Below are 26,890 nucleotides of genomic sequence, written 5' to 3' on the forward strand. Positions count from 1 at the left end.
GCCTTGTACAGCTGCAGAAGAACCTCTTTGGTTCTATACTCAATCCCTCTTGTTATGCTATTAGCTTTCTTCACTACCTTCTGTACCTGCATGCTTGCCTTCATTGACTGGTGTACAAGAACACCCAGATCTTTGTACTGCCCCTTTACCTAACTTGGACTCCATTTAGGTAGTAATCTGCCTTCCTGTTCTTGCCACCAAAGTGGATAACCATACATTTATCCACATTAAACTGCATCTGCCATGCATCTGACCACTCACCTAACCTGTCCAGGTCACCCTGTAATCTCCTAACATCCTCCTCACATTTCACCCTGCCACCAAACTTTGTATCATCAGCAAATTTGCTAATGTTACTATTAATACCATCTTCTATATCATTAATATATATTGTAAAAAGCTGCGGTCCCAGCACTGATCCCTGCGGTACCCCACTGCCATTCCGAAAGGGAGCCGGTTATCACTACTGTTTCCTGTCAGCCAACCAATTTTCAATCTGAGTTAGTACTTTGCCCCCAATACCATGCGCCCTAATTTTGCTCACTAACCTATGTGGGACTTTGTCAAAAGCTTTCTGGAAGTCCAGGTACACTACATCCACTGGATCTCTCTTGTCCATCTTCAGAGTTAAATCCTCAAGGAAATTCTAGAAGATTAGTCAAGCATGATTTCACCTTCATAAAGCTATCCTGTTACTGCTATCCAGATATGTCATAATTTCATCCTTTATAATTGACTCCAGCATCTTTCCCACCACTGAGGTCAGACTAACTGGTCTATAATTTCCTGCTTTCTCTCACTCCTTTCTTAAAAAGTGATACAACATTAGCCACCCACCAATCTGCAGGAACTGATCCTGAATCTATCGAACTCTGGAAAATAATCACCAACGCATCCACGATTTCTAGAGCCACCTCCTTTAGTACCCTGGGATGTAGACCATCAGGCTCTGGGGACTTATCAGCCTTCAGACCTAGCAGTCTCTCCAACACCAATTCAGCTGTGATTAGTTGAATGACAGAGTTCAGAAGCTGAAAGGTCTACCCTGCTCCTAATTTGGAGGTTTCGATGTTAGTGTTTAATTTAGAAGAAAACTTGAAGGTCATTGATTAGCTGCCAATTTGTCACAGAAATAGAAATCTGTTGAGCTACAAGTTTATTAACCGAATGCAAATAATAATTCTATGCAAATCAATATCCTGCAGGGATCCAACCTTTTTAAAACTTACACATTTCAGATAGCTTGCAAGGAATTTTAGAATCTGCAAGTGTACTCAATTGTACTTCTGAAATTAACTTGAATTGGCTTGCGGGTGACCATGATTAAGCATTCTATGCCTGATAACTCATGTTATCATTTAAAAACACAGGATTATATTATTACTTTAAGAAAATGGGAAAAATCTTGACCCAAGTGTAAGATCTACAAAACTGAACATTAAGAATCAGTGGAAGAGTGCAAGAAGCAACATATACTTGGAAATGAGAATGCCAAGGAAAGCTAGGTCAATACAGATGTGCATTGTATCTGAAGGGCAGAGCTTGGGTACCTAGCTGCGCACTGATCTCTGCATACATTGATTTGCTCACAGACCCATTACTAATGCACTACTTTGTATGAGTTTGAGTGTATGCTGTAATGACATAGGCAGTACACATGAAGCAAGCACAATCAGCCCAATTCATCCTACAAAATCTTATTCACTTAATTCTGACAACTTGCACCAAAATTGAGAACTATCCAAAGACTAGGTGAGCAAGAGATCATCATACTCACCACGATCATATCTTTCAGCATGTCCCACACTCCATCACCCACCAGGTATGCCCTGTTCCACCAGTGATAAAGACCCACCACTGAGTGTTTTTGGGAGTTTGAGTATAAACTGCAGAGTTGTTGACACCAAATATTACAAAAAGGGACAATCAGCCCAATCAAGCTTAAAATCCTGTTCATGCACATCTGGGATCTTGTGTCCATGCAGTCATCAACACTGACTCAGGACTTCATGAACTCTCATGCAGTCAGGTGAACTATGCTCAAGGAAAAATCTGACAGATTATAACCTTCCACCCTTTCTTGTCTGATGAACCAATATTCCATTTAAACACAACTGAAAAGGACAAGAACAAAGAATGCACTCTGGATTAAAAACTTTAGCGACCACAAGAGTGGCTCAGTAGCATCACTACTGACTGAACCATAGAATCAAAGAGGTGTACAGCACGATTAACAGACCTTTTGGTCCAATTTATGCATGCCAACCAGATATTCTACCCTAATCTGGTCCCATTTTCCAGCACTTGGCTTATATCCCTCTAAACCCTTCCTATTCCGATACCCTTTTAAGTGTTGTAATTGTACCAGCACCCACTACTTCCTCTGGCAGCTCATTCCATACACGCACCACCCTCTATGTGAAAAGGTTGCCCGTTTGGTGCCTTTTAAATCTCCTCTCCGCCCTGCCCATCCCCCCCTCACCTTAAACCTACGCCCTCTAGTTTTGGACTCCCCATCTCAGGGAAAAGACCTTATCTATTTACCCTACTCATGAATAAAAAAAGAATAATTCTGCCAGACTTGGACTATGGCAGGTAATGAGAGAAGCAGCAAAACAGAAAAATGTTATTTCATCTCAACCTCACTAATTTCATGTACCACAAATACCTCTGGCAGTATTGGTAGGTGTAACCAATATACAGTAGAGACAAAGTCCTATATTGACAGTGAAGGGAACATCCACTGTAAAAGGTAGCATTAACACTGTGCTACACAGGAAGGATTAAGACCACTTATAGCAGCTCAAAACTGAGAAACAATGAAGTGCTCCCAGCTATCAACATCAGCATTGTATTTAACCACAATCTGTAAATTCGTGACCAAACATATACCTCACCTGACAACCAAGGTTAAAAGATAAAAAAAGACTGCAGATGCTGGAGTCCAAAATAGACAGGTAGGAGGGCTGGCAGGACACAGAAGCTAGGCAGCATCAGTGGTCGAGAAGTTGATGTTTCGGGTGAAACTCTTCTTCCGGACTTGGGGGGTGGTGAAGATGGGATAGGTGAAGACAAGTAGAAAGTATGACCTGGTTGGCCAATGGGAGGAATGAATCCGGTTGGTGGCAGGGAGCAGTGGGAGGGATGGAGAGGAGCTCAGTGAGCCATAAACTTAGGGAGCAGTTCACTGAACATCACAGCCAGGGCCACAGGGGCTGACTAAACCTCCCAGTCACTGCCCATTTCGATTCCCCCAACCGCTCCCTTTCCTTGACCTCCCCATTGCCAAAACAAATCACAGCGCAAATTGAGGGAACACCACCTCATCTTCCGCCTGGGCAGCCTACAGCCCGGAGGATTCAACATGGAGTTCGCCAATTTCAAGTAATCTCCCTCCCTATCCTGACTCCGTTCCAGCCCCTCCCCATCCTTCCATAATTCCCATCATTCCTGGAATTGACCAACCAGGTCGTATCCTCTACCCGTCTTTACCAATCCCCACTTCACCACCCTGCCCCCCACCTCCCCCGTTATCTGCAGCTTCCCCAACACTTACCCCCAGTCCTGAAGAAGGTTGACACCCAAAACAAACTTCTCCACCTCCTAATGCTGCCTGGCTTGCTATGTTCTTCCAGCCTCCTGTCCACCTTACAACCAAGGCAGTGCCAACTGCATTTCAGGGAGTGTAGGAAAGCATGTAATGAGCATCAACAAGCATACCAAAAAGTGGGGCACCAACTTGATGAAACTACAACACAAGACTTTACGCTTGCTAAATCACAGCAGCAGTATTTCATCAACAGACCTAAGCATGGCACTATTTGATAAAACACTGCTATCCAGCAACACACTTACTACAAAATGGATCATTTTGTCCATGAGCCAATTGCAGTTTGCTAGGGGTTATAAAATAATCAGGTATTCGTTAGAGTGGCTCCATTTGTAAAGCAAAATAGTAGTTGCAAAGTATTTTACAACAACCCCGGAGCATTACAAGACAATAGAAATGCAAACTCTATCTTTTCTTTCTGGATAAACAACAAGCACAATCACAAAACATATCACAAATTCAGTTCCTAAGCAACTCACCTTTTCTCATTCCCATAAGATTTTTGTGCAACCTTAGCATGTAGAATTAGTACAGTTTGATCGCCACGCTCCTTAAGATAATTTCGCATTGCTTCCCTAAATAAACATTCAATAAGGAATTCAGATTTAAACTCATGGTAAATTCAAGCAAGAGTTAAATCTTCACAATAGATTTCTATAGACTGCAAAAATAGGTGTGCATAAAAATTCATTTTTAACTTGGTATAAAATTTGCAAATATGACATTAGTTTTTGAAGAAAAAAATTTTTCTTCAATAAGACTTAAAATACTTCAAGAGTCATAAACACAGATTGAAATTGCCACTGAGTATTTAAAGGTCACAGAAGAAACTAATGTTAAATTAAGTGATTTACTCAAAAGGCAAAAACAAATTTGATAGACATCATTTCACATTTCTCAATCTATGTTATCAACTATACCCAAAGTAATTCCATGCCCAAAGCACAAAAAATTTCAAAGAATGAAATGCACTCAATATGCACAATAGTAGAAATAAGGTTTCATAAGTATATTGAGCTATTTCGATAGACTTCATATAACAGTCACCACAGAAAATTTAGATATTTCATAGAGTTAGAGAGATGTACAGCATGGAAATAGACCCTTCAGTCCACCTTGTCTGTGCCGACCAGATATCCGAACCCAATCCAGTCCCACCTACCAGAACCTGGTCCATGTCCCTCCAAACTCTTCGAAATTGGTTGGGTATAACTTTGGTCCCCAGTATTAAACTTATAACATTAAAGTGCAAATCATTTTTGCAGTTTTTCCCCACGTATTTTAAACTGTAACCCAAGCTGTATGTTCTGTTGCAACACAATAATGTAACTGTGAAGCGGTCGGTGGAATTTTTGTCTTTAAACTAAAATTATAGTGATGCACAACACACCGACGTCACAGAACCTTACCTGGTAAGGCGTTTGGGTTGAGGTCGCTCCCCAAATTTCCTGCAAAGCAAACATTTAAAAAGCGCATTAATAAATTGTAAATCCAAATTTCAAAACTGCTACAACTGTCACCAAGAACATTTCTCTCTATCCAAAAACACCCCTCACCCCATAAACGAGTATATATTTTTCTTGCCATCAGGACCCAAAGCCAAATTTTATCCATCTAATTTTCCAAGATTTTCCTCTTAAATTCATGTCTCAACCTTCCTTAGTAACAAATCTGGCACAATTCAAAGCTGCAGATAGTCTAAGCTCCATAAATTTCAAGCCAGGTAACCCACTCGAATCTCAAACTGAATTATTACTTTATACAAAATAAACTTAAATACTACTTCACAATACTGGACTAACAAGACGCAAACAGGGCACGAACACTACATAACTAAATAATCTGCCAACACCTACTGATCAACCTAATTTTATTGTGACTTGATTCTGCAAAGTGATTAGGTAAAAAGTAGGCTGAGATGACAAGTTCAAATAGTCAAATTAAGAATTGATGTTTTGCCACACTTGCAGTGAACAGACTCAAATGGAGTTCTACATTTTGGGCATTACATCTCCAAGGGTCACAGCTACAGACCAAATATGGGTAGAGTGTTCAGATAGAGATCAGTCATGGGCCAAATAAATTGGGATAAAGCCTCTTATGTCTTGCTCCCTTTTGTATGAGATTAGGAATATCAACTCCACAAATGGAGTAAAGTATAGAATAGATCCAATAAAGCTAATAAACACAAAAATCCTTGAATTCTTATATAGCTGCATATACCATAACATCAAGATAGACATGAAAGGGGATGATAAAGCTCATTTTATCTCTGCCTTGGTTCACTTACATACTCTGGACCTGAACTGCAAGGTTAGAGGTTTAAACCTTACTCTAGATATTTAATTTTTCATTTGAATGCAGGAGTAAAATGCGCTGCACTGCTAAACATACCTTCTTCTAGATGTGATTTTAAAACTGTGGCAACACCTGCCCCTCAAGGGATTGTAAAAGATCCCATAACATCATGAGAAGTTTGTCAAAGTTAATTTAAGATTATCTAAAGCTCATTTTTTGCCTTTTTTGCTATAACGGGTACCATGTGGTGAGCAAATCAGTGTCTATGCTGCTTTATATTTCAAAGAATTGGGTTTCAAAGTACCCCTATTAGCAAAGTGGTTTGGGGTGACCTGACACCACTCAGATACAAGTCTATTATTCCTTCCAAAGCTATTCAAAGGCATGATTTTTTTTGTAATTTTAGTTTGCGAAGAACATACCAAAATCAATATTGCAATATCTTCAGCTAGTATTAAAAAAATGCATATGGCTGCAAGAAAGCAACTGTAGAGATCAAAAATGGAGAAGGAGGATAACCATAATGCTGTGGTACGTATTTCTTCCCCGTGGAAATTTCTTGAAGAATTAGGTTCAATTTTCAGAAGATTTGTTTTACTAAGTAAATTTTATATATTTGCATTAAAATGAATGCAGATCTTATGCAAATCAGCATTTAAGAAGTAATTTTCCAAATGGGATCCTACAAAGAAAGTACACTATCAATTCTACATCAACTGATTGAGGTTTTATTTTGGAACTGCCTCTATTGTTCCAGAGGCTTCAAATCTGCTAAGTCTCTTAGCAATTTACAACTAAAATAAGGCCAAATTCTAATTTTACTGTGTAACCAGCTGCTGCAAACATAAGACCATGTTACTGCACTCCAGTTGGGACATGGGAAGATTGGATAATCATGAGTGAGGGAGAATTAAATGACGAGATACATAGTATGGGTAGCAAGACATGCAATTCAAACATCACTTGTACTTTATTATCAACATTTGTCCATTGGTATTGAAAAGCTGCTCATTTACACAAGGATTATTTTAAAACACAAGCTACAATGGCAGTGTTTCAAATTACAATATCAATAAGAACTTGCATTACATAGTTAAAAATCATAACACCAGGTTTTAAACCAACAGATTTATTTGGAAGCAATAGCTGAAGAAGGAGCAGCCTTCTGAAAGCTAGTGCTTCCAAGTAAACCTGTTGGACTATAACCTGGTGTTGTGCGATTTTTAACTTTGCACACCACAGACCAACACCAGCACCTCCAAATCATTGCATTACATAGGATTTCTGGTTTAGAATAGAATACTTCACTAACAATGAAGTCAACTGGTGGGAAAAATAGATTAAGAAGTTAGTTAAAAGTTTGGCAGCACAGTGGCTCAGTGGTCAGTATTGCTGCTTCACAGCATCAGAGACTGACTTGCTTCCACAATGTAGGGATTCCATGATGTGAAAAAGACACGGGAAACGAGAATGCAGAATATTTCAGGAAGAAGTGACATTCCTTCCAAGTAGCTTTATTGTACAGAAAAGCATGGTCTTTACTGGTTATCGGATTCTCTATTATGAACTTTAACCTATCCCTGACCACATTTCCTCCTGGCACCAGGTCTATCCTTCTTCTAAACTTCCTCGCTTTCTACCTCCTGCATTTCCTACAATTCAAATTGATCCTGTCAACAGCATTTGAGCTATTTTCATCTCTGTAACCAATTCCTCATATCTGTGTAAATCAGTACTTTTTCCACTTTGCTGCTTTTTTGTTGTGCAATTTAACTACTTGAATAATTTAGGTTGGAGGCTCTCTGCAACTATCATATTTTGGGATTCCCTTGTTAATGCTTGAAAGATCCAGTGCTGAAGGTCAGTTGAAAGACAAATAATCAATTAAAAGCAGAAAATGGCTAAAACAGATGAAGTGCCAGTAAATTCATGATAGTAAAATACAAAACCAATGGCCATTGCAGACCTCTTCTTAATTCCAATATGAAAATATAGCACTGAATGAAAATGTGCATAATTCAAGCTGTACTCAAATACTATTTAAGAAAGGTGGTAAGGAAAGCCAAGGAACTGTAGACTGGTAAGCCTGACATCGGCAAGTGGGCAAGTGGTTGGAGGGAATCCTGAGGGATGGGACTTGCATGTATTTGGAAAGACAAGGACTAATTAGAGATAGTGAACATGGCTTTGTGCATGGGAAATCATGTCTCATGAACTTGATTAGTTTCCTGAAGTAACAATGAAGAGCTGTGAGCAAAATCATTTTGGAGTTCAGTACAGCTTTTGCCATTTATATAAACCTCTATGGATATGTATGGATGTGAACACAGAAGGTATAGCTAAGTTTGCAGGTGACACCAAAATAGTGGACAGTGATGAAAGTTACAGAGTACAACAAAATCTTGATCAGATAGGCCAATGAGCGACAGATGGAGTTTCATTTACATATAAGAGGTCCAGCATTTTGGAAAAGCAAATCTTAGCCGGACTTATACACTTAATGGTAAGGACCTGGGCAGTGCTGCTGAACAAAAAAGACTCGAGTGTGTGTTCATAGTTCCTTAAAAGTGGAGTCGCAGGTAGACAGGGATAGTGAATGTAGCATTTGGTATGCTTTCCTTTATTGGATTCAGCATTGGAGTATAGGAGTTGGGAGGTCACGTTCAGCTTGAACAGGACATTAGTTAGGTCACTTTTGGAATACTGTGTGCAATTCTGGTCTCCCTCCTATTGGAAAGATGTTGCCACCGCATGGGTGGCACGGTGGTACAGTGGTTAGCACTGCTGCCTCACAGCGCCAGAGACCCGGGTTCAATTCCCGCCTTAGGTGACTGACTGTGTAGAGTTTGCACATTCTCCCCGTGTCTGCGTGGGTTTCCTCCGGGTGCTCCGGTTTCCTCCCACAGTCCAAAGATGTGCCGGTCAGGTGAATTGGCCATGCTAAATTGCCCGTAGTGTTAGGTAAGGGGTAAAAATGTAGGGGTATGGGTGAGTTGCGCTTTGGCGGGGCGGTGTGGACTTGTTGGGCCGCAGGGCCTGTTTCCACACTGCAAGTAATCTAATCTAATGTTGTGAAACTTGAAAGGATTCAGAAAAGATTTACAAGGATGTTGCCAGGGTTGGAGGGTTTAGGCTACAGGGAGAGGGTGAATAGGCTTGGGCTGTTTGCCCTGGCTGAGGGGTGACCTTATAGACGTTTATAAATTCATAAGGGACATGGACAAGGTCTTTTCACTGGATTTGGAGAGTCAGGAAATGGAGGACATAGCTTTCTTCCATTGGGCAGAAGATACAAAAGTTTGCAAACACGTACCAAAGGATTCAAGACAGCTTCTTCCCCACTTATGGAGACTTATGAATGGACCTCTCATATTAGAGCTTATCTTTCTCCACACCTTCTGTGTGGCTGGAACACTATATTCTGCATTGTGTTCTTTTGTAAAAGATACTTTGTCTGGATAGCATGCAAAACAATACTTTTCACTGTATCTCAGTTCATGTGACAACAACAAATTAAATCAAAATTAAGTTGATATTAAATCCTGCTGGTTATCACTCATATTCCTTTGTTACAGTCTACTTCTGGAATTAAACCTGCGCTTATATTTGTTCAACATCATTGTAATTTCCTCAATCCGATGAATTTCTCCTGCCTCTGCTTTTAAGTGGCCTACATTTACTTTAGCTATTCTCTTTTTATATACTCAAGTTCTCATTTATATATCTTTGTGTTTATAGCTAGTTTACTTTGATATTCTACTTTCTCCCTTTTTATTAACTCTTCGATAGCTGTTTTCTGGTTCCTAAAACATTTCCAAACCTCACACTTGTTACTTTTGTTTTATATCAGCTCTTCTCTTAAACACTATTCTTAACTTCCTGAGTTATGGATATGTCTTTCTCGCTGAATTATTTTTCAATGGAATGTATTTTAGCAAACTAAATTGGTCAAACTTCTATTTTATCTTCTTGGGACAGCAAAAAATTGTACAAATCAGTGTATTTGTAAAATGAACACTTCCCATCATTGAGGAATCAATACAAATATTTCAAAGCAACTTGAAGTATAGGATGACTTACTTCCAAACTCTTATTCAATGTCATACCAAGAGTCACAAAATATTTAGGTTAATGGTAGTCAATTTTCATGCAACCATAAAATCTAGAATAAACTTCATATTTCACCACAGAATCATAAATTTACAGCACAAAAGGAATTCATTTCATCCAGTATGTTGGTGTAAGCCAAACAAGCCAGCTAGCCAAATTTCACTTTCTAGCACAAGTGCACAGCACTTATGGAAAGTGAAGTCATTTACCTTTTTCAGACAGTGAATTTGAAACCTTCCATTACCTTGAGTCTGAAAGAATGTCATTTTAATGCTCTAATTCTTCTGCCTGCCACTTTAAATTCATATGACTGGTCAACTAACCACATTGCTATTAGGATTAGGTCCTACTTATCTCTCTCACCCCTCAATTTTATGTACTTCAATTTACTAATATTTCATTTAGTTTTTGCAAACTCTTCCTGTTCTTATAATCCATGTCCTTGATTAATAAACAAAAATATACGGTACATTCTGTCTACCTGACCTCTTACTTTCCAGATTCTGATGACTTGTACTCCAAGGTCCCTCTGCTTCCCAGTATCCTTTCATTTGTGCATTTCTTGTTCTTCCAAACCAATGTCACGGACTGAATTCTATTTGCCACTTTTTTGCCCACCAGACCAGTCCATTAATATCTACCCACAAAGTACAATTTTTGTATCATCTGTGATTACAATTACATTCTTTACATTTACATCTAAATGTCCTGAAAGCAACAGACAAGTATTGACAACCTAGTCACAAAATGCATTGCCCACTTTCTACAACTGAGGCAATTTCAGATCCAATTTGACAGTCACTCTTGGATCCCATCAGCCTTAGTTTATTAATATGCCATGTGTAACCTTGTCAAAATCCACAGATTCCATCAAAAATATTACCTCCTCAAAATTAAAAGAGGGTAGCAAGTAGAATCAAAGTAGTCAGAAATAATCACCCCTGAACAAATTCAGGTTGACTGCCCTCTCTTAATTCATCTAAGTAAGCATTCAACTAATGAGAATGAGAATATCACTCTTGTGATGGTTCACAGATCATTAAGTAACTGCAGCCCCTCTGTGGATCTAGATAGTGGTAATGCAGGAAACTTATTGAAACTACATCAGAATGGACCCAAGATATTATACATGAAGGGCAGCACAGTGGTTCACTGGATAGCACTGCTGCCTCTCAGCACCAGGGACCCAGGTCGATTCCTGGCTCGGGTGACTGCGTGGAGTTTGCACATTCTCCCCATGTCCGCGTGGGTTTACTCTGGGTGCTCCCGTTTCCTCCCACAATCCAAAACATGTGCAGGTCAGGTGAATTGGCCATGCTAAATTGCCCAATGTGTCAGGTGCATTAACGGGGGTAGAGGTAGGGAGATGGGTCAGGGTCACTGTGGACTTGTTGGGCGAAGGGCCTGTTTCCACACTGTAGTGAGTCAAACTAACCTAATTACTGATACTAAAAAGCAAATTCCGTCACTGACAGTTTCTACTAATTCAAAAACCACAATACAGATTATTGATTGGTTTCAAGTTTAGTTTAAGAACATTAGGTATAGACAGCACTATTGCTGCATATGTACCTTATAGAAGTCGCAAAATTATAGGCAAATATTCTCCAGGACACATTTTATCTCCAGTTGGGCAATATGACTTGATTTTGTAAGGGGAAGATCATTGCTAATAAATTTGACTGAGTTTTTTTGAGGTGGTGACTAGGTGTGTGGATGAGAGTAGTGCAGTTGCTGTAGTTTACACTGATTTCAGTAAAGTTTGTATCAAAGTCTCACATAGCAGACTGGTTAAGAAGCTAAAAGCCAGGGGATCCAGAACAATTTAGAATCAAAACTGGCTTACCAGCAGGAAGTTGAGGGCGATGATGGAAGGGCATTTGTGTGACTGGAAGTCTGTACCAGAGATCAGTACTAGCTCCCTTGCATTTGTAGCGGATATTAATAATCTAGACATGAATACAAGAGGTATGATCAGATGACAAAAAAAATTGATGGTGTGGTAGATAGCAGGGAAAGCCTTCGACTACAGGACAATATAGATGAGCTGAAAATTCAACTGAGCAGCAAACTAAATTTAATCTCGAAAAGTGTTGGTGATGCATTTTGGGAGGACTAACAAGGCAAGGGAATACACATTGAATAAAAGGACCCTAGGAAGTACAGCGGATGAGAAGAACATTGGTGTGCATGTCCACAGATGCTTGAAAGCAATAAGGTGAATAAGGGGGCACATGGGATACTTGTCTTTATTAGTCAAGGCTTTGAACGCAATAGCAAGGTTATGATGGAACAGTATGTAACATCAGTTAAGTCACCATTGGAGTATTATGTGTAGTTATGGTCACCAGGCGAGGAGGTGCTACGAGACTGTTTGAGATGGGTTGCAGAGGAAATTCTGCTGGATGTTGCCTGTGAAGTGTTTCAACTATGGAGAGACACTGGATAGGCTGGCGTATTTTGCCTTAGAGCGGGGAAGGCTGAGGGAGGATCTGATTAAAATGTACAAAGTTCTAAGGTATATAGACAAAGTAGATGGGGTGAAGCTTTCCCATTAGACGAGGGATCAACAACCAGGGAGTTCAGTTTCAAGATAAGTGGTGAGTGGTTGAGACAGGATTTGATTGAAACTATTTTCACCCAGAAGGCTACGGGTTCCTGGAACTTTATGTCTGAATGGATGATAGAGGTGGGAATTAGAACATAGAACTATACAGCACAGAACTGGCCCTTTGGCCCTCGATGTTGCACCGATCTATAAACTAATCTAAGCCTGTCCCCCAACACTATCCCATCATCATCCATATACTTACCCAAGGACTGTTTCAATGCTCCTAAAGTGGCTGAGTTAACTACATTGGCAGGCAGAGCATTCTACACCCTTACCACTCTGAGTAAAGATCCTGCCTCTGACATCTGTCTTTAATCTATCACCCCTCAATTTGCAGCTCTGCCCGCTCATTCAAGACAACGTCATCATCCTAAGAAAAGACTCTTCACTGTCTAACCCATGTAATCCTCTGATCATCCTGTATGTCTATTAAATCCCCTCTTAGCCGCCTTCTCCCCAATTAGAGCAGACATAGGTCCCTCAACCTTTCCTGATAATTGAAACATCTAGCCTACAGAGCTACAAGCCAAGAAATGGAAAATGGGATTAAAATCGATGGATGCCTGAAGACCAGCACAGACACGATGGGCTGAAGGATCTTTCTGTACTGCAAATACTTTATGACTTTACAAAGATTGCTTAAGAATAAATCTTTACCAAATATTTTATTCTTTTAATTATATTACATTGAACGATATTTGCTCTTCAATGGATTTTAAGTGGTAGACTGTACAGGACTGGGACGAGGGTCCAACAGTTTGCTGTAATCAGAACCACACTCTGGAAAATGAAACACATACAGATTACAGTCCATTCCAGTCTGGCACAGTGTTATCAACTGCTTAAGACAGAAAAAGCCATCATTCCAATTACTGCATTTCAACTTTTTGTTTAATGATTGAGAATATAACAAAAATAACTGTGTAAAGAAAATTATAACAATCTTGAAATTCAGAACTCAGCAGGATTTAGAAAACCCATCCCAAAGGAAAAAAAAAATTCTAAATGGTCACTACATCTAAACAAAGCCAAAACTGGTTCCACAAACATGCTCAGAATATATCTACAGATGCAGGAAATGGCTTCAAGGCTCAGACAAAATGTCCAACTCTGGAAATTAAACAGTAGAGAAACAGATTTGAAGGCACAGCATGCAAAAATGGCAAGAACGTGAAAAACCACAGAGCTAAGTATGGATAACCAAATGATTTTATGGGAAATAACAAGTACTTTTAGTAATTTGTGGACCTGCACATTTATCCAGATCAAAAATAAAAAAGTTAGAATTGCTTTGAAAAGGTAACTTGGCAAAAGTTGGTTAGAAGTACACTTCCCAATGATTACATTTTGGTCCTACAGTTACATCCAGAAGAGACATTACTCATGAGATAATTAGAGCCATCTCAAAATTGCAGCAAAATGCAGAATCTATTTTAAACAATTAAAAAGGAGGAATTTCCTCTAATAATTGCCCATTAGATTTGCCCTTGCACAGTTGCTCATAAGTCATGACTATAACTTCTCTTCTGTTTACTACCTTTACTTGATACATAAAAAAATGAAAACTCCAGAGCAACAATTCCTCATACTTGAAACATTTGTGGAAAATAAACGGTTAATACCAAACTTAAGAGTTTATCCAGCTTTCTCCATTTGCAATAAGTTGTTTTTTAAAATTAATTCAGGATGAGAGCTATCAAGACATTTATTGCCTATCCCTAATTGCCCAGAGGGCAGTTAAGAGTCAACCACGTTGCTATGGATCTGAAGTCACATGTAGGCCAGACCAGGTGAGAATGGCAGTTTCCTTCCCAAAAGGACATTAGTGAACCAGATGGGTTTTTCCAACAATCAACAAAGGAATCAAAAAGTCAGTGGACTCTTAATTCTAGATTTTTACTGAATGCGCATTTCACCATCTGCCATGATGGGATTCGAATCAGAGTCTCCAGGACTTTATTCGGGTCTCTGGATTAACAGTCTAGTGATTATATCACTAGGCCATCACCTCCTGCTCTGGGTATAGTTACTACAGGTACTTGCTTTCTCATGGATGGTTGATTTCAAGTTGCCATTCTGATTTGACTTTGTCAATAGAATGGTCTCTGCAGGCCCGTATTCAAATCTTTTGCCTGAACAATATAGGTATGCTCAACTGACTGTTTACCTCGTCAAGACAGCACTGCCTTCAAACACCTAAATGGAAACTATTTATTTTGGTTAGCATACTGCCTCTGTGGGGGAACAAGTTAGCTTTTTTACATACTGTAGTTATCAATAACAGAATTGCCACAAAGTCTTGAAGCCTCAAGCACAAGATAACTTTCCCACTGTACTTCAGTTTTTCTGTGCAAGTCTACAACATTAATCTGTTCAGTTGAAACATACAATGTCTTTAATCCAGAATGTACCTACATACAGCTCAAATTCTCCCAATATTTGGCCAGAACGCTACCTAGTTTTCTCATCCTATGTAGCAATGCAGCTACTTAAGTTGAAGAACAGTTCTTGCACAACAAAATTAATGCGCCCTGTTGGTAAACAAAGATATGCAACCCTGAGAAAACCAATGTACATAGCCCTGTCCAACGATTTTAAAGTCTCAGTTAAATACCTGTGAAGTCAATGGGATGAAACATTCTAAACACGATTTCAGAAGTAAGTTTAGAAAACTTCTCATAGATCCAACTAAGCAAGAGATGTTGCTTCAAAATTGCTGCAGATTCACGAAAATGTGGTGTGCCAATTCAACAACTTCAATTCCAAACTAGACAGAAGTTTTTCTGATTAAAGCCTGCTCTTCATATCTTGAGCCACATACTGTCTACATCCAGTGGTGGCTCATCAATTTCCTCTTTGTGCAGACATCATCTTCAGTTTTGTTTTCTACCAATCCCTCACTTTCCCATTAGGTCGAAGAAAATAAAATGGCAAAGGATGAAACTGGATTCCACATTACCTCATCAATATACTTAATTTGAACGTCAGAGTTAAAATCTCAACACCAGGTTACAGTCCAACAGTTTATTTGAAAATACAAGCTTTCGGGGCGTTGGTCCTTCGTCATGTGGCTAGAGGGACAGGATCATAAGACACAATTTATAGTAAAAGATCAGTGTCATACAACTGACGCAATGTATTGTAAAAACATAGATTGCTGTTAAATCTTTAACCACTTAGAATGGGAATGAAGGTTACGATTCATTAATATATAAATCCCAGAACTTCTTTTGTCACAGTCCAAAGCACTAGCTACCTGACGAAGGAGTAGTGCTCCAAAATCTTGTACTTTCAAATAGACCTGTTAGACCTGGTGTTGTGTGATTTTTAACTTTGTCCACCCCAGTCCAGCACTGGCACCTCCATATTAAATGTCTGAAAAAGTCAGTTCATAAAGGTTAGTTTCATGCCTGCTGTAAGCACCTGGCAGAAGCAGCAGTGTCACAGAAATGGGAAAAGAGAAAGAAAAGCAAAATAATGCAGATGTTAGAAATCTGAATTTAAAACAGAAAATACTGGAAACACTCGTAGGTGTCAGTCGGTACCTGTGGACAAAAAGTTAAAAATCATACAACACCAGGTTATAGTCCATTAGATTTATTTGGAAGTACTAGCTTTTGGAGCACTGCTCCTTCATCAGGTAAGTATGGAGTAGGATCATAAGACAGTATTTAAAGCAAAAGATTACATTGTCATGAATGCAACTGATACGATATATAGTAGAGGAACCTTGATTATCCAAACGTCAATTATCTGAACAAGCTCACAAGGTCCTGACGCTTGGCTAAAATGTGTTATCCAGCATTCGATTATCCAAACAAAATACTCTCCACCCAAGTTGTTCGGATAATCGAGGTTCCTCTGTGTTGAACAAACCTAGATTGCTGTTAAGTGTTTCATCTTTCAGAAAGAGAGTTGCAGGCTTTGGTTCATTAATATGTAAATTCCAGAACTTCTTTCAAGTCACATTCCCGAGTTACCTTAAGGTTTTATAAAAAAGGCAACATCTCAGCTCAGCCAATGCATTAAAGGTTTATGGTTAGAGTCTGTCTGTATCCAAATCTTGAGTCAGACCGGTTCTGTTTCTAAAGTAGAAATTTATGAAATGTATTAGACTGACTCTAACCTCAACTTTAATGCACTGTCTCAGCTGAGAGAGTCAGAAACAGAGACGTACAGCACAAAAACAGACCCATTAGTCCAACCCGCCCACGTGACGGATGTCGTAACTTCATTTAGTCACATCTGCCGGCACTTGGCTCACATCCCTCTAAACCCTTCCTATTCATATACCCATCCAGATGCCTTTTAATGCTGTAATTGTACCAGCCTCCACCACTTCTTGTGGCAGCTCATTCCAGACACTGAAAAAGTTGTCCCTTAGGTCCCTTGCATATCGTTCGCCGCTCATCCTAAACCTATGCCCTCGAGTTCTGGACTTCCCTACCCCAGGGAAAAGACCTTGTCTATTTATCTTATCCACGGCCCTCATGATTTTAAGCCTCTATGAGGTCACCCCTCAGCCTCTGATGATCCAACTTATTCAGTCTCTCCCTACAGCTCAAATTCTTCAACCCTGGCAACATCCTTGTAAATCTTTTCCGAACTTTTCCAAGTTTCACAACATCCTTCCGATAGGAGAGACCAGAATTGCATGCAATATTTCAAAAGTGGCAAAACCAATGTCCTGTACGGCTGCAATATGACCTCAACTCCTATCCTCAATGCTCTGACCAATAAAGGAAAGCATACCAAACGCCTTCTTCACTATCCTATTTACCTGCAACTCTACTTTCAAAGGAGTTATGAACCTGCACTCCAAGGTCTCTTTGCTCAGCAACACTCCCCAAGACCTTACCATTCAACGTATAAGTCCTGCTAAGATTTCCTTTTCCAAAATGCAGCATCTCACAGTTATATAATTTAAACTCCATCTGCCACTCCTCAGCCCATTGGCCCATCTGATCAAGATCCCGTTGTAATCAGAGGTAACCTTCTTCACTGTCCACTACATCTGCAAACTTACTAACTATATGTACACATGCAAATCATTTTTGTAAATGAAAAGAAGTGGACCCAGCACCCAGTGGCGTCGCACTGGTCAGAGGCCTTCAATTTCTAGAATATAAATGCAGATAGACTATTCCCTGGTTAGTGAGTGAGAAATTCAACAATGGTCCCATATGTCCTATCAGATGGGTACAAAGCAGACAGGGAAAAATAAATTGTACCGTACTATTCAGAGGGTTCTCAGTCAGCCAACAATAATCAGTTAAGGTCGCTCATTTCCTTGCTAATGTAGGAGTTGCTATAGACGAATCTGTGTTATCTGCATTAGTGACAACATTCAAAAGCACTTTGGGACATTGTGATCATGAAAGCATTGCATGAATACTCAGATGTTTCTCCATTTAACAATTTTCTTCGACCTGAAATAGTACCTGAAATCTATACTGAATGCAGCACAATGATTTTAGAAAAAAAACTCTCTCACTTTTCATTACAAAGCAACTCCCTGGTACTTTACAGTTAAAACTGCAGTGAAACAAACTGCTCCCACTTATTGTCAAAAATAAATTTGTAACCAGAAAAAAAAGGGGAGCACAGGAGAATGTGGGATCAGTCAGGCACAGAAGTTTTGTACTTGCTATGCCTTATTCATTACAATGAATGTGCGCAATAGCTTCTACTTTCAATCCCACTGACTTAAATGTCTACCCTTAGAGTCAGATGTACAGCACTAAAACAGACCCTTTGGTCCAACTCGTCTATGTCAACCAGATATCCCAACCTAATCTAGTCCCAACTGCCATCACCTGGCCCATATCCCACCAAACCCTTCATATTCATATACCCATCCAGATGCCTTTTAAAGGTTACAATTGTACCAGCCTCCACTACTCCCTCTGGCATCTCATTCCATACATATACCAATGTGAAAAAGTTGCCTGTGGTCTCTTTTATATCATCTTTCCCATCTCACCCTAAACCTATGCCCTCTAGTTCTGGACTCCCCCAAGACAAGGAAAGAACTTTGCCTATTTATCCTATCCATGCCCCTCAATTTTGTAAACCTTTAAGGTTACCCCTCAGCCTCCAACGCTCCAGAGAACACAGCACCAACCTCTCCCTATAGCTAAATCCTCCAGCCCTGGCAACATCCTTGTAAATCTTTTCTGAACCCTTTCAAGTTTCACAACATTCTTCCGATAGGAAGGAGACCAGAACTGCACACAATAGTCACCTAACCAATGTCTGTACAGTCACATGACCTCCCAACTTCTATACTCAATGCGATGACCAATAAAGGAAAGCATACCAATCACCCCCTTCACTAACTTATCTACCAGCGACTCCACTTTCAAGGAACCTTGTATGCAAGTGAAATAATAATTCTACAAACCAGAGTTAGCCCATCTTTCAGATCAAAGCCTTCAAGGATCAGAATACATATGATAGTGGGCCACCCAGCCCATCGAGTCAATGAGATCATGGTTGATCTGATTATCTTCACTTTCCTGTCTGTATCTCATAACCTTTGATTTCCTCACTACTTTAAAATGCATCTCAGCCATAAATATACTTAACAACCCAGCCTCAACAATGCTTTGTAGTAATGAATTTCACAGATTCACACCCTCAAACAAAAGATCTTGCCTCATCTATAAAAAGTGCAATCCTTTATTCTGAAATTATGCCCTCTGATCTTCAGGGGGAAAACAAGCTTTCGGATCTACCTTTTCAAGTCATCTAAACTGGAGAACCTCAGCAGGACGGGTACCAATCTGTGGAGAGAAAAGAGTCCATTTTAGGTCCAGGGACTCTACTCTTCTCTTCACAGATGTTGCCCAACCTGCTGAGGTTCTTTAGCAATTTGTATTTGTTTCAGTCTCAAGCATCCACAAGTCTTTGTTTTTGCCCAATATACACAACCTCCCCTCATTAGGCAGCCTGATATCAACCCAGCGTACCTTCTCTGGACTGCTGCCATTGCAAATACATTTTTCCTTAGATAAGGGAGCCCAAAACCATTCACAGTATTTCAGCTGTGGTCTGTCTCGTACATTAAGTTTTAACAAAGCCTCATTACTGTACTTTACTGTATGAATCTAAGGACTATAATTCAAGGTTCAAAGGAAAAATTGTTTTTAAAAAATTGTGTGTTCTTGGAATGTTGATCATTCTAACTTTGATCAAATAGACAGCTCTGCTGAGTTGCTTTTGCAGTTGCACAAACATGCAAATTAAGAGGAGGCCACCCCTCGAGCCAGCTCCACCATTCAATTAGATCATGACTGATCTATTCCTCCTCATTCCTGCCTAGCCCTGATAATCTTTCACTCCTTGCTTAAAAGCATACTCAAAAGACTCTGCTTTTACCACCTTTTGAGGAAGATTGTTCGAAATATTCATGATCCTTTATTAGAGGAAATTTCTCCTCATCTCAGTCTTAAATAGGTGACCCGTATTTGTGGATTTTCCATAATATCCAGGCATATTAGCCTTGGGAAGTGCAGGGTTACAAGGATAGTGTGGAGATGGGTCGGGATGGGCTGCTCTTTGCAGTGTCGGTGTGGCCACAACGGGTTGAGTGGCCTGCTTCCACAGTGTAGGGATTCTATGATTCAATACCTAACCTTTTCTTGAAAGCATTCAATGTTTTGGAAGCAACGACTTTTCACATCAGAGAATCGCAGTGAAGAAATTTCCCCTCAACTCAGTTCCCCTACCCAGTATCCTTAAACTATGCCACCTGATTCTGGACTCTCTGGTTATCTGGAACATCTTTCCGGCATTTACCGTTCTATTAGCTTCCCTACTTAAAATATCAAGCTTACTGACCTTTTGCAATTCATACACTGGGACAGCCAGATACCTCAATTTTAGAGCTTTGCAAGTCCTCCCCATTTAGTTTCTATGCTTTTTCATGACAAAATGAATTTCATATTTACTCGTGTTTTATCTATCTGCCCAATCTTTGCCCACTCACTCGCTTATATCTTTATATCTCCGTTTGACCTCTTCATAATTTACTTATGATCATCACCAAACTTAGAAACAATATCTTTGGTTTCTTTAAAGTCATTTTTATAAATTGTAAAAAGTTACAGTCCAACAATGATCCTTGTGGCACACCAGTTCTTACCCCTTGCCAACAGAGAAAAGGTCAATTTATGCTTAATATTCTGTGCATGTCATTAGATTTTATTTCTGAAATTAATATTTGACAAGGCATCTTATCAAATGTTTTCTAGAAACCTTAGTGCATCAACTGCTATATCCACATCATGTCAAGAACGGGTTTAGGATTACTTCCCTTTCACAAACCCACCCGAGTGATTTCATTACAATCCTAACTTCTACCCTGCAGTTAAATACTACCTTGATATTCCTGTAGCTGCTAGGCATTCGCATTCTAATATTCTACACACATCTGTTGGAACACAAAATAAGTATGGGCAGCTCAGGATCTCATGCTAAGCAAGAAATAACTAATTCTCATTGTTATTTACTTCTAAAGATAATTATATAAAACACCCATGATTTTGCACAAATCAAGTGTTGTGTAATATTGAAATTGGAGCATGGTTGTGGTAGTAAACTACTAGTTTGCACTATGCATTCAATATTACAGATCTAACTTAGCAGAACACCGATACAGAGAGCTTTTTGTAAAGTGCTGAGGTCATCGCAGCCTCCAGGATGATATCTGCCTTTTTCTCCCCTGAGAGATTGACTTGCGTAAACTAGAGTGATATCTATGAGTAACAGATGCAACTCAATGTTGACTTGCGGCCCTGCGAACTGGCATCTTAATTTACTAAGCAAAAAGTTTAAAACACTGTAGGGAATCTAATCTGATCTACATCTCAGAAGCCCCAGTTGTCATTTCCCTTTCAAATTCAAAAGCCTACAATTCAATTTCCCATAAATTAGAAATATATTTCATATTTCCATTTTTTTAATGGAATATAATCTGATAAATTGATATTTTTCAGTCCAAAAACATCAAATTAAATAATTTGAATTAAGCAAAGTTACAAAGTGGAAATCAAGTGCACAAATTCAGATCAATTGAACTCTCAATTTGAAGCACAGACTACATTGTTATGATTTATTTTCAGAGGTCTTTGAAAAGTCTGTAGTTTAACTTCTTTATCCACACACAGGATATCCATTTACATATGACATGGTGACTACACTTGTACTTTTTTTTGTTAAAAAGTCACTTCATGGTTTCCAATCTGACCACAAATCTTACTAGAGTCTCTCGCAAGCAAAATCATAGTCCAGTCTATGCCAGCCACCAACCCCCATCCTGACGTCACTACCTTTGTATACAACACCAGGACCGGGGATCATTCCCACAAGAACTGAACTCAAAGTCTTACCCACAAAACCAAGAAAACCAATCTGAGATGAACACCCAAGCTTCTGTTTTACTCACTATAAAACAAATACTTAATCCATAACCCATATATCAGACAATAATTATAATCTATGGAAGTCAAATAAATCCACCAGTAAAACGTCATAGTCATTTGTAGCACAGAACACAGCCAGTCGCCTTTATGAATCTATATGGAACAATAGAGTCAGTCCCATTCCCCACCTCTATTCCCACAGATTTACTTTCAGTAAATGGTTAAACCTCAAAATTGATACTTTAATAACTCAATTTACGAGTCTAACTTCCCTTCACCTCTCACTTCCCTCCATTAAACTTCCAAAAGAAAACCATTCCAGCAATTATCCTCAATGAGTCGATTTTCACATCAACACTTCATTTTGTAACATATATCTCATTTTAAAATAAAAATTAAAATAGAGAAATAGATGAACAAAATTAGAAGTGTATATATGTGAAAGTGGATATTCCTTCAATGACACAATGAAATTAGCCTTCTAGACTTCTATAGATTGAGATCTAAAGAAACCTTAATCATAATATATTCTATGCTCTGTTGTATTACGTCTACTGGCAATGTGTTAAAATTTGCACATTAATATTCATATATCACACTGTTCCTAATGCTCATTAAAATGTTGTTTTTAGTGTAGTTGATAATTTCCAAAGAGTATGCTCTAATTTCCAAAGTTCCTTGATGAAACATTAAAATTATTCAATAGAGAAAGGTTGCATTCTAGCAAATTGTGAAACATTAAAAATCAAATAAAGGTTTCTTGACTAAAGCCAGACCTCACTTTGCAGACTCAGTAAATGACAAAAGAATATCCACAAAGAATATGCGTCTGTTACCAATGTAGATGCTCTAATCATGACACACAAAGTACTCTGAAAAAAAAACTATCTCCACACTAACTTAATCTTCTAATAAGTTAGATGCATCAAGACACTACTATAAGCCTTACACGTCTATAACGGATATATTTAAAATAGGCAGCAGTGAGGCAAGAAGGAATCCTAGCAAAACTGGAATCAGGGGTGCAAACGCTCTACCAGTTTCAGTCATACCTGGCACATAGGAAGATGGTTAAGGTTGCTGGAAGTCAGTCATGTCAATTCCAGGACATCTTTGATACTTTCGTCAGGCAAGATATTTTCTAATCAACCATATTCAGAGATGTGACTGCACATTTCTGGAGCAGATGAAACTTGAACCTGGGCCTCGTGGTTCAGAGATTGGCACAAGACCATTGTGTCATGAGAGCCCTGGAGTGCCTCAGGTAATATCCTGGACCTAACCTTTTTCAGCTGCTTCAATGACCTTCCCTCTCTAAAAAGGTCAGAAGTGGGATGCTCAAGGATTGCCCCAAGTCCAGGCTTGGGCTCAAGAGTGGCAAGTAACAATTGCACCACACAAATGCCAGGCAATGACCATCTCTGATAAAACACAATATAACCACCGCTCCTTGACATTTATTAGCCTCACCATCACTATATCCCCCACTAACAACATCCTGGGAGTTATCATTGAGCAGAAACTCAACTGGACTCACCACATACTGGTTACAAGTAGTAAGAGGCTAGGAATACTCACCTCCTGACTCCCCAATCCCTGTTCATCATCTAAAAGCACAAGTCAGGAATGTTGTGAATATACAAGGTATTCGCAAAAAACGGATATCCTCGCAATTTCATCAACAGAAGCGTAAGGGAAAGACAACAGAAGGAGGACATGCCGCAACCCAAAGGACTAGCCACACTACCATACATCAAGAACATCTCTGAAATGACAGCCAGACTACTGCGACCACTAGGACTTATAACAGCACACAAACCAACAGCCACTCTCAGACAACAACTCACCAAAACGAAGGACCCGATACCCAGCATGAGCAAAACTAATGTAGTGTACAAAATCCCATGCAAGGACTGCACAAAACACGAAACGACACGAACCACAGCAACGAGCACCCGAGCTACAAATCTTCTCACAAACTTTGATACAGCGGACAGCTGAAACTGACAACCGGAAGCGGCAGGGACAGACCACTATAAATGCCGGAGGAAACACCACAGAAGCGCTTCACAGGAGGCTCCCAAGCACTGAGGATGTCACCTCGACAGGGGACGAAACGTTTGCACAAAAACTTGCAGCTCGGCGAACAGAACCACAGCAACGAGCACCCGAGCTACAAATCTTCTCACAAACTTTGTTGTGAATATTCCCCACTTGCCTGGGTGAGTGCAGCTCCAACAACATACAAGCTGACAGCTTTCACGATAAATCCGTTTACATCCAATCCCTTCACTCAGCAGAGCAGTGTGTATACACTGCAGTAATTCACCAAAGATCCTTAAGCACCTTTTATACCCATGACCACTTTCATCTATAAGGCAGCAGATACATGGGAACACCACCTGCAGGTTCACTTCCAAGCTACTCACCACCTGACTTGGAAACATATCAGTGTTCCTTCACTGTCACAGGCCTTAGAACCAAGCCTGCTGGATTTTTAACCATTCAAACCAGACTACCCCCTCACTGAGGGATGAACTATCAGTCCTCAGCAAAACGTCTCACCTTCATCCCACTATGCTCCTGGGTCAACGAATTCCATATGTGATGTGACATTTAACTTTTCTTCCCCTGCCGCCATGCTTATGTTTTCAATCGTGACTCCCACCCATCCTCAGAGGACCACTTCTCCCATCTCCAACATACTCCATCCTCTTGAACACCCCATTTGGGCCTCGTACCTTCCCTTGACCTCAGGACAGATTGAGGCAGTCAACCCCTCTCACTCTCGCATCATGCAGTCCCCCCCTCTAACTCCAACCTCATCATTAAACCAGGAGCAGCCAGTGGTTCGGTGCACCGACCTCTACAATCGCCGAAACCAGGTGCCAATTCACTGACACCTCCTCCCATCGCCCCCTCAACCACACCACCCAGACCATCCACAATCTCTGTTGACCTATTGTCTCTGCCTGCTCCTGCCCAATCTAACTTATCTCCTCATATCTCAACACCAACTTGCCCCCATTGGTCCAGGAACTCGCCACATATTTAGGACAGCACCCACACCTGCCACCTCCTCAATGACTTTCATTTCCCCAATCCCCAACACCTCAGCCTAATCATGGACATCCAGTCCGTTTACATGTCCACCCATCATGGCGAAGGCCTCCAATCCCTCCATTTCTTCCTCTCCCGTTGACCTAACTAGTACCTGTCCGACACATTTGATTGATATAAGGAGCTTCACCCTCAACAACTTCTCTTTTGAATTCTCCCACTTCCTTCAGATGCCTACTTCCTCGTAGGATACTTCGTAGTTGCACTGGCACCACCCCCAACCTTTTCCTCCGCTACACGGATGACTGTAGCGGTGTCATGTCATGCTCCCATGAGGTTGAATAACTCAACTTCACAAACACCTTCCAGCCCTTCTTGGACCTCTCCATCTGTCTCCAACGACCAACTCACCACATATTTATTTGAAATGCACTGACTCCCACAGCTATCTTGACTACACTCCTCCCACCCTCATTCCTGTAAAAATGCAATCCTTTACTCCCAATTCTTGTGCCATATCTACGCCCAGGAGAAGCAATTCCACTCCAGGATATCTCAGATGGTCTCCTGTTTCAAAGACAGCAATGTCCCCTCCCACAAGATCAACAATGCCCTCCAGTAGTCCTCCACTTCGAACACCTCCGCCTTTGAATCTCACCCCTCCAACGGCAAGGATAGACCTTCCACCCCACTAGTCTCCTGATACAATGCATTATGCTCCACCATTTCCAACATCTATAATCAGACCCCAGCACCAACAATATATTTCCCTCCCGACCCCTATCTGCATCCCACAGAAATCATTCCCTCCATGACTCCCATTAACCCACCCTCCACATGCGGCACCTTCCTTTGCCACCGCACAAGATTTAAAACCTGCACCCACACCTTCCCGCTCACTTCTGTCCAAGGCCCCAAAAGGATCTTTCCACATCCACCACAGATTTTCCTACACACTCACCCACCTCATCTACCGTCTTCACTGCTCTCAATGTGGTCCTCTCTACACTGATGAGACAGGACACCAACACACAGAGGGTTTTAGGGAACATCTCTGGGGGGGACACACCAAACAACCCCACCGCCCTGTGGTCAACCACTTGAACTCCCCTCCTTTTCCAAAGGACAAGCAAGCCCTGGCCTCCTCCACTGTCAAACCAAAGCCACCCACCAAATGAAGGAAGAACACCATGTTCCACCTTGGGGCTCTTCAACCACACGGCATCAGCATCAACTTCACTAGTTTCCAAATCTCCCCACCTCATCCCAGATCCAACCCTCCAACTCGGCACCACCCCCTTGACTCCATCTTCCTTCCCACATCTGCTCCACTCTCTTCACTGACATATCACAATTAGCCCCTACTTGCATCCACATATCGCCCTCCCAGCAACCTTACCCCAGTCACAGCCCCACCCCTATATTTATCTCTCAGCATCCATTCCCCTTCACATTCCTGATGAACAGCTTATGTCCAAAACATCAACTCTCCTACTCAGATGCTGCCTGACCTGCTGTGCTTTACCAGCACCAAACTTTTCAACTATAACAATATTGTAAAATAGTAGTCACAGTCATGACAACACCTACTCTATATACTAAACTTTAGTATGAAACATCTCCACTAAAATATATTGAATGCTTTTAAGATTTAAAATTTACCAATACAAAGCACTTTCACCAATCTGGAATTCAACCTTGAACCGGACACCACTTTCAAAACAGCTTCCAGGACTTTCTTCCAACAATTAAGCATAATTCAGATCGACTGCTGAG

General features: G+C 40.3%; 1 protein-coding gene across 4 annotated transcripts in view; it reads right to left on the minus strand.

The window, feature by feature from the left end:
* The window catches only part of rbpjb (recombination signal binding protein for immunoglobulin kappa J region b), a 105,751-nt gene that overhangs the window by 69,749 nt on the left and 9,112 nt on the right, over window positions 1–26,890 (minus strand). For 2 of the 4 annotated variants that reach the window (XM_043693566.1, XM_043693595.1), the window contains exons 2-3: window positions 5,020–5,058; window positions 4,090–4,185 (exon numbers count right to left, since the gene is read on the minus strand). In XM_043693566.1, coding sequence (XP_043549501.1) covers window positions 4,090–4,185; window positions 5,020–5,058 — 135 coding nt within the window. Of the gene's footprint in view, window positions 1–4,089; window positions 4,186–5,019; window positions 5,059–11,864; window positions 11,889–26,890 lie in introns of those variants that run through there. The other 2 variants (XM_043693575.1, XM_043693585.1) reach the window with 2 other exon arrangements.

Source organism: Chiloscyllium plagiosum, chromosome 1 (assembly GCF_004010195.1).
Source record: "Chiloscyllium plagiosum isolate BGI_BamShark_2017 chromosome 1, ASM401019v2, whole genome shotgun sequence".
In the NCBI taxonomy this organism is placed as follows: domain Eukaryota; kingdom Metazoa; phylum Chordata; class Chondrichthyes; order Orectolobiformes; family Hemiscylliidae; genus Chiloscyllium; species Chiloscyllium plagiosum.